This window comes from Salvia splendens, chromosome 13, assembly GCF_004379255.2.
Source record: "Salvia splendens isolate huo1 chromosome 13, SspV2, whole genome shotgun sequence".
NCBI classification, from domain to species: domain Eukaryota; kingdom Viridiplantae; phylum Streptophyta; class Magnoliopsida; order Lamiales; family Lamiaceae; genus Salvia; species Salvia splendens.
Window position 1 is genome coordinate 17,715,395 of NC_056044.1, and position 9,449 is coordinate 17,724,843.

General features: G+C 35.5%; 1 protein-coding gene across 1 annotated transcript; it reads right to left on the reverse strand.

Moving 5' to 3' along the window:
* Positions 1 to 5,338: 5,338 nt before the first annotated feature.
* LOC121763094 (rac-like GTP-binding protein RHO1) lies at positions 5,339 to 8,309 on the reverse strand. Its single transcript, XM_042159158.1, has 7 exons — positions 7,954 to 8,309; positions 7,427 to 7,514; positions 7,201 to 7,310; positions 7,001 to 7,064; positions 6,038 to 6,102; positions 5,805 to 5,870; positions 5,339 to 5,720 (listed from the first exon to the last, which is right to left on the reverse strand). The coding sequence occupies exons 1-7, from the start codon at positions 8,050 to 8,052 to the stop codon at positions 5,619 to 5,621; spliced, it is 594 nt and encodes a 197-aa protein (XP_042015092.1). The 5' UTR covers positions 8,053 to 8,309; the 3' UTR covers positions 5,339 to 5,618.
* Between the last annotated feature and the right edge of the window lie 1,140 nt (positions 8,310 to 9,449).

Consider the following 9,449-nt stretch of genomic DNA (forward strand, 5'->3'; position numbering starts at 1 on the left):
ATGGGTGTTCTTCATCCCAGTACATGGTACTGCGTTCATTACCAACTTCAGGTACCTCAGAAGGACCACTAGGCAGTCTGCGAAAATATTTCAACCCGGTGTGAACGTATTCTGGAAGTGGTTGTTCACCTTGCACGACGGGTTTATACACTACCTCCTCATCACTAGATTCAGCACCAGAATCATCACTTAAAATCTCATCAGACGAGGATGACGACAATTCTGGATCATCAAGGTCTCTTCGTACAACATGAACATCATCATGCTCTTCTACATTCTCTTGAGTATTCAATCCAACATCAGCAGCATCTGCAACATCTGTTTGCTCATTCATACCGCAATCCATGCTCAAAGGTTCAAACCTCGTAGATGATCCAACACCATGATCAACAATTGGTGGGATGAAGGCATTTCCAACATACGAATACTCAACAAATAATTCAATATGCCGAGTAGAATTTAGAGCCGCATTGAACATATAAAACACACTTTGATCACTGTCAACCGCAGTACATACATAACTCGTACCGGTACCCAAGAAACAATGCCTCCAAGATATTTCGATGAAGTGTTGGTTTGAATCTATTCTTATCTTAACACATATCATTGCAACTAATTCAGATAATGAGACACATGAATCCAATACGATGGAAGCTCTCGCACGAGGAGGATCATAACAAATACCCACTTGAGGAAGTTGATATATTCTACCACCCCAATATAAACTCACGTATACTTGCATGATTTCTGCAAAAATATATATACAAACCAACAACAATTAAAGACAATTTTTTTGCCAGATAATTGAAGATAGTGCCAGACCCGCCGTCATCACTGTTCAACCTGACACTATCTTCAATTATTTCTGCAACCCAAGACTTTAGCCCAATAAGAAATTCTCGGCCCAACTACTCTTCTCCTCCTTTAATTTCCTCAGGCCCAACTTAAATTAAATCCTTGACCCAACTCCTTATTAAATGATTGGCCCAACTAATTTAAATGAGAGCCCAAGTATGGACCCATCCTTCCCATTCATCTCGGTCGACTCTCTCTCTCTCTACCTATCTCCTCTCCCCCTTTTATTCTCAAATCCCTAATCGAAAAGAAGTAGTGCCTCCCTTATTTTCTCTCGCTGCACCCCGGCGAAAACGCCGCTCCGCCGGTCTCGTCTCCCGGCTCTATGTTTCAATTTAGTCAACTATTCATGATTCGGATAAGACGGATAAAATGGCTGAAATAATGGTTTTAAGAGGATCACCAACATTAGGCAAAATAATATCAGAAGGAAGATGAATATTCAGTTCACCATCGTTGGACCATCAAGAACACATACCATCACCAATAGATGAAACCCAAGACGAAAAATCATTCAATTTTGAAGCTTCATCACCAGATTGAACTCTAACAAGTCTCATGTTTTTTGTTAACTTCAGAACTTTGCAATATCTCCAAATATAAGAAGAGTTACGACCTTTAGGAACAAACGACAAAATATTTCTAAAGTCACCACCAAAAATTACAATTTTTCCACCAAATTGCTTTCCATTATCAACTCATTTACGCACACGCATAGTGAACCGTTTTCTATTGTGAGAATTGAAATTTGAACAGTATTTTACGGGCTTTCTATTGTGATATATGATTGTAGACTTTCGAACTAAAGTGTTTTTATGTGGGCTTTCTGTTAAAAGTACAGTTTTATGAGAAGTGTTTTTTTTGCGTGCTTCTATTTAAGATGTGATGTTAAGTGCGAGCTTGCTATTTAATGTGAAGTAATTCGGGTTTGTAAGTGGGATGAACCCATGCATTCCGTTTCACCAGGAGTTAGTGAATTCGGGTTTGTAAGTGGGATGAGCCCATACATTCCATTTCACCAGGAGTTAGTGAATTCGGGTTTGTAAGTGGGATAAGCCCATACATTCCGGTTCACCAGGAGTTTCGTGAATTCTGTTCACTAGGAGGTTAGTGGGCTTCTGTTCCCCAGGAGTTAGTCATATACGACATATGTTCTAGGAAAATAGATTGACAGATCGCTTTTTAAAAAGGAAAAAGGAAAATGTTTTAGTGTTCTCGGACCTTTCCTAAAACCCCGAGTTCATTCAAAGAGTGGCTTGATATAACCAGTTTTTATGAAAATATATTTCGGCACGTGTCCACTGAGTACACTAAGTACTCAGCCCTGCATATGTTTTAAAAATGTGCAGGTTGAACAGTGATGACGGCGGGCGGTGTTGAGCATAGACGATGAAGATCCTTCGATAGAATAGTACTCGGATGCGACGTGTCTCCATACACGACGTTATCTGCTCTTGACTCTTCCGCTGCAATGTAAAGGTCGAGTTTGCGCTCTTTGTATCGTGCACTCTGATATATATTATTTGAGTTATTTCGGTTCAAGTCTCAGTTGTGCCACAGTTTTCCCCTTCTTTCCAGCTTCTTTCATCCTCCCTTAGTCGCGATCAACCGGGTCTTCTATCCTTAGAAAGTGCGGTCGTGACAAATAAAGTTGTGACTTTGAATAATCTTATAGTGTCAAATTTTCACGACATCTATGTAAACCCTTAAATCTTTTTACATAAATTTGTATTTATATATAATAACTTTCACTATGCTTAAATTGTAAAGTTTTTATGAGAAAGATCGAGATATAAGACAAATATGGCATCTCAATATTAGCAATAGTGAGAATTGAAATTTGAACAGATCCTTTATAGTTGGTTGGGTTCGAAACTTTGAATTGGAATGACAGGTTGGGCAAGTAAAAGACAAGAACATCTCCAAATATTTATACTGAATTCAAATTATTTGCGTAAATATTACTCCCTCCGTCCCGCACTATTCGCACTTATTTCCTTTTTGGGCGTCCCAAGTTACTTGCACTCTTTCCATTTTTAGTAAAAAATTTCACCTACAGCCGTCATTTTTGACTTTCCTATACACTCATTCCTTAATCTCCGTGCCGAAAAGGAAAGGGGCGAGTAGCCCGGGACGGAGGGAGTATATTATTAAATGCTAATTTATTTCAATTATTTATACTAAATTTAAAAGAATATTTTCTATTCCCTTCGTCCCAGAAAGTTTGTTATATTTTTCCATTTTCGTCTGTCCCATAAAATTTGTCACTTTTCACTTTTTACTATTTTTAGTAGTGAACCTCATATTCTACTAACGCATTCCCACTCGTATTTTATTAACAAACTACTAATATATAAAAGTAGAACTCACATTCCAATAACTTTTTCAACCCATTTTCTATTGCATTTCTTAAAACCCGTGTCCGGTCAAAGTGTGACAAAATTTATGGACGGGGGGATTACTTTTTTCCACTCATAAAATTTGAAAAATTATTAATTTGTTTTAGTTTAAATAGAAAAATAAGTAATCCATCCGTCTCATTGGAAATGAAACATTTGCTTTTCGGCTCGAGATTTTATGTATTGTTGTTATGCGAGTTAATGTGGAGAGAATAAAGTAAGACAAATGAAAAAGTAGAGATGGTGTTGTTTCCAATTTAGAAAGTGTTTCATTTTTAATGGACAATCCAAAAAGGAAAACGTTTCATTTTTAGTAGGACAGATGAAATATATTTTACTTAAAAACTAAAAATAAAATTAATTTAAAATACCATTAGAGCCAATTATTTACTTCGTTTTAACTTTTAGTACACCATCCAAGATAATCTAAAGCGCCCTTCGTTTCCATAATAGTTGGCCACGGCAGAAATAAAGAAGAAACGGTTAAATGATATACTTATGACGCAAACTCGTAAATGAAGGGCAAAACTTTTGCCAAATTTCGGGTTTTCCCACGAACTAAAAAATTGGCATATAATGTCATGAAATTTACATTCTGTCGCCATTTTCACATGACGAGTTTTTCGGCCATGAAGCAAGCTGACGTATCTTTTTAAGTTGACGTGGCTGTTGAGTGTATAAGATGACGTAGCTGCTGACTTGCCAAACTTTCTTAAAAGTCACAAACTATTCATATTTTCCGGTTTTTCCAGCTGACGTGGTTGCTATATGTACTGACGTGTTAAAGTTATGCTTACTCGTATTTTAACCCACAAAATTCCCAAATTTACCCAAATTCACTCTCCATTCTTACCCTAAATTCACACCCCCAAATTCCCACCCCCAAATTCACTCCACTTCACTCTCAAATAGGTGCCGACAACGATGAGCACGGCGCAGTGAGGGGCTTCTACGTGGCGGTGGAGGAGTCGCTTTCCCGCTTCTTAAATGCCGCCACGTCGACTGACCGCGACCTTTTCCTGCTCCGCTTCCTACACAAGATAAATAATAGTAACAGCAAGAGAAGCAGCCCTAGAACAGATCCAATTGCAATTCCCGCAATGACGCCACCAGAGAGCTTCTTCTTCCCTCCATCGGCTCCACACGGGTTTAAACCGTCCACTGTTTATTGCAGTTCAACAATAACGGGTAATTTCCATCCCGAGTATCGAGAACCCGCTACCTGACGAAAATAGGAAACAGGGCGAGATTGAGTAGTGTGTCTTAGAGTTTTGTGGGTAGCGGGTATACCCGATATCGGCACAGATATACCTGTTAATCCCGATAATACCTGATATTAGCCATATACGCATCTTTCAATATTTTATGTTAAAATATTGTTGTCTGACTCACACTAATAATTATACTTAAAGCTACCAAAATTAATAACGTAAATTGGGGAACATTGTTGGCTATTATTATTAGAAGAGGAAAATTTTCAATATTTTTTGTACATGATGGTGTATTGTTTTTCTTTTTCTGTCACAACAAACAAATATTAATAATAGTAGAGAGTCTGAAAAAGATATGCGAAAAGCGAAGCTTCAACAATCTTAGTTGTTTTATGAACCCAACTTTTGGTTTGAAGCACTTTCGATTGAAGGGTCAAACTCACCATACTCAAACTTGGAAACCTCACAATATCACATATAGAAGCACCTATTTTGGGTTGGCTATTATGTTGCAGGACAGGTATTGGGACATCACATTTGACTGAAATCGGGTACGGGTATCCGCGGGTAACCTGTTTCACCATCCATAGATGGTACCCATTTTCCATTAACACACTTTTCTTTCTATCCCTCTCTTACTTTACCAGTTTTGCATTAAAACACGTGTCATTTCTAAAGACACTCGAATACTAATGACAACAATTCAATCCATACGAAGTTCTTCATATTGTTAAAAAACAAAATGTCACAAACTTAAAGTATATTGGTTTTTTTATTCGAATAACGCAATCCTCCACTACTTTAGTTGAATTATTTTCCTTGAAAATAAATTGTGTTGCCAACCCCTTCTTGAGTTACAGAAGACAAATTAAGTAGAAGAAAGGATTAAAGAAGCCTTCATACTAGCGAACATCATAGTTTTATGTCTGATCGATACATAAACAAAAACGAAGGAAAACAGGCAGGGCACAATGAAGTGGCCTAAAAGTGCGACCTAGCAATTCAAGCACTATGCAGATTCAAGCCACATGCACTTTCACATAGATCAGTAGTACTTTGGGCACACGAATACAAGGCGATTTCCTACTTCTTACGCAAAAGGAAGAGAAAAGGACGTAGATGGCATGGAACGTATATCTTCACCTTAAGCTGATCACAATATCGAACAGGCTTTTTGAGCCTTTCCCTTCTTTTTCTTTTGCTTGGGTGGCTGGAGAACAACTTTAATCGCAGCATCAAAAACTGCTTTCACATTCTGTTTTGAAAAGGTATATTACAAAACAAATTCACTTTTGTGTCTTCAGTGAAAGTGTTTTAATAAAAACTAGGCAACTCATACCTCTTGTGTTTTTGAACTACATTCAACATAAGACGGAGATGCAATCAATTTCCTCAGCTCCTCTCCCTGTAAGTTTAGAGTAACAAAAATAAAATCTACACGAATAGAGCCTCGCAATCACAAAAACCAGCAACAAATGCTAGAATATATATATATATATATATATATATATATATATATATATATATATATATATATATAAGGCTGATATAACCAAAGCGACAGACTTTCACCTGTACATTGGTGATTGGTACAGAACCTGGATGATTTTCGAAGAACTCCTTATCATCCCGAAGATCTGAAACCACCACAAGTTACTAACAGACAAGAGATAAATCCTTCATATAATGTATTAATGCCAATTTTAACTTATAAAACAAAAAAAAGGAATACAAAAGATTATATCATAGTAAACACACATCTTGATTTTCCATCCTTGAAATTCAAGATTAATCATGAACAAATTTTCAATAAGTGGTTGTTAAAATCCAAAATGCTGCAAAAGTAGCTGTTCATGAAGACTTCTTCCTATGAACTTTATTTTCCTTCCTATGAACTCATACTGACCAAAAATGCATGCATTAAAAAGATATAAGCGCAAGAATCATACAGTCGCTGTCGCAACAAACAAGGTCAGCAAGATTAATACAGTTACAAAAGACCCCCTGACTCCCAATCATGTCTACATTTGACATTTAACTTGCAACACGTGGAGAAAGTCTTTTGAAGAAGACAACGATTTTAATGAATAAAGTCCAGGAGGTGACCAAACTAAGTTGAACTCTTAAGACTATCACATCACAGCTTCTGGAAGCAAGAAAGGATGTTGATGTCACCTAGTCATTATTATCAACGGATTAGGCTTATCAGAAGTATCATCAGCTAAAATATGGGCAAACATTCACTTAAATACTTTTTATCCTACATAACAAGAATAATGCTTACAAAATGGATGTTCGTAGTCATACATACTAAACATAAGAGTCTCTCACTCTTGGTTCATGTATATTATTCCAGGTGATAGATAAGTGTTTGGGACAGAAGAATTAGGGTAGTGGCAGAGAACATGAAGCTGACACAAACATATTTTTCAGGCTTTAATCGTAATTTTCCCATATCAACAAACCTAATATCACCAGGAGCATCTTTAACAAGGAAACTAACTGGTACATGTACTTATGAATTTGATATCTCACCAAGTTTTGTGCCAACAAGAACTATAGGGACACCAGGAGCGTAATGCTTCAATTCGGGAATCCACTGAATTAGAAATGCACCAGAGCCCAAAAAAAAAAAGAAAAGGACAATTAACAAACAATTTGGTGCCAAAAAAAGTAGAAAGCATGAAAAAAGGTAAAGATGAAATAACACACTGTAAAGTGAATCAAATCCTCACCTTCTTGGAAACATTTTCATAGCTTGCCTTGCTGATAAGAGAAAATGCCAGAATGAAAACATCAGCTCCACGATAACTCAAAGGCCGTAATCTGTTGTAGTCCTCCTGCCCTGTTTCACAGAACAATAACCACAGGCTCATATGTTAGAACCATAATAAGAAACAGAAATAAGTTTATCCGTACAAGCGTAGGAGTAATTCTCTTCGGCATATTGCTATTAGTTACCAGCAGTATCCCACAGGCCTAGGTTAACAGTGGCTCCATTAACGACAACATTGGCACTGAAATTATCAAACACAGTAGGCACATAATCCTGTTGCGTATTAAAAAAAAATTGTTAAAATATATATGATGGAATAATGGATCACATTTGAGAGAATTAAGTGTAGCATCATATCAGATCCAAATCAACACGAGCAATCTGCTTTCAGGACTATCAAGGCAAAAATAAGATGAAATAAGATAGGAATAAATCAGAAAAGAAAAGAGAAAGTAATGATTAAAAAAGCAAGAAAAGGAAATTCCTCTTAGAGAAAAAATCACCTATCAAACCTGGCAATTTCCATTATATGATTCTCACAATCATGAAACAAAAAGTTGAAATTGATACATCAAAATGTTGGTATTTTTGGAATCCCCACATGACCAGTAACTGACTGTGTGCATAATTCAGTGACTAATAAAGCCAGAAATTCAAATCAATTAACCTAATCCTAGTTCAATATAACAAAAAATGAATAAAAATGTTAGACCGTGGGGAAGGTGTTGCTGGTATAGGAAATCAAGAGACATGTCTTTCCAACCGCACCATCGCCCACCGTCACACACTTGATGAATCTGGAAGCGCTCATTCTAACTATCTCTGCTTTCTGTCTCTATCTCTAATTACCAGAAATGCTCAATACAGACGTAGAAAGTGCAGAAACGGTTTCTTCCCATTGTTCAAATCTGGAACAAGTAGATTATCAACGAATTCGAACCCTAACCATGTACGGAATCAAAATCTAGAGAGAGAAACAAGAATAATATGGTTAATTGATGACAGTGGTCATCACGCATATAGCTGCACTTGAACCGCTCCCTTCTCCCCCACCGTTTTTCTCGCTCTACAAACACTAATTTCCACATTTTCACTTCATTTTTTAATTATTTAAATTTAAATTATCAAAGTTAAAATAAGGTTGGGGTTTTCACAATTATACCTAGGGGTGTGAAAAAATAAAAAACCGAATATCCAAATCGAATCAAATTAAAATTTTGAAATTCGATTCAGTTTTTTGGTTTTTCGATTCGGTTTGGTTTTAAAAATACAAAATTTTGGATTTTTCGGTTCAGTTCGCTTCGGGAGAAAAAAAAATGAAAAACCTAATTATATTTTGAAATATAATCTTAATTTAATATATTATATTATATATAATATATATTCTTTTAAAATATTCTATAAATTATGTCATTATATATATTCTATAAATTATGTCATTATATATATTCTATTAATTTTATATTTCATATATATATATATGTTATATTTGTATATATAAAATATATAAAATAAAATATTATATATATATATATATATATATATATATATATATATATATATATATATATATATATTAATTTCGGTTTTTCGGTTATTTCATATAATTTCGATTTTTCAGTTTAGTTTGGTTTTTGAAGTTCGGTTTTCAGTTTTTCGGTTTCGGTTATTTGGTTTTTCGGGTTCGGTTCGGTTCGGCTTGGATTTTGAACTAAATTCGATTTTTCGGTTTTGGTTCGATTTAGGAAAAAAACCAAGCCGAAACCCAAATGCTCACCCCTAATTATACCTATCTAATTTTTTTACAAGACATTAGAGTTGCAATTTAGATATTCTTGAGATAAGCAATAGCTCATTCGGATCAAATAAATGAAATTTACACGGTAAATGGCCAAAAAAAAATTATGAAGTTTGGTTAAATTTTAGTCATTTTCATAACTTTAAAAAAATAGTATACCAACAAGTCGTAGCGCAATTGGCAGCGCGGAGCTGTTGTGACCTTAGGAGACTTTCGACTTTAATCCGTAAACCCGGTCAAACAAAATTAGTCGGATTCCGCCAAAGGCTACCCGTGGTCTAACAAAAAAATGACTAATTACTTGTATATCATAACTTTTACATTTTTCTTAATTTTCTCATTGCAAAAAATTTATCATGATATGTTAAAAATTTATCAACGTAATGCGTATACATGTAAAAATTAAAGAG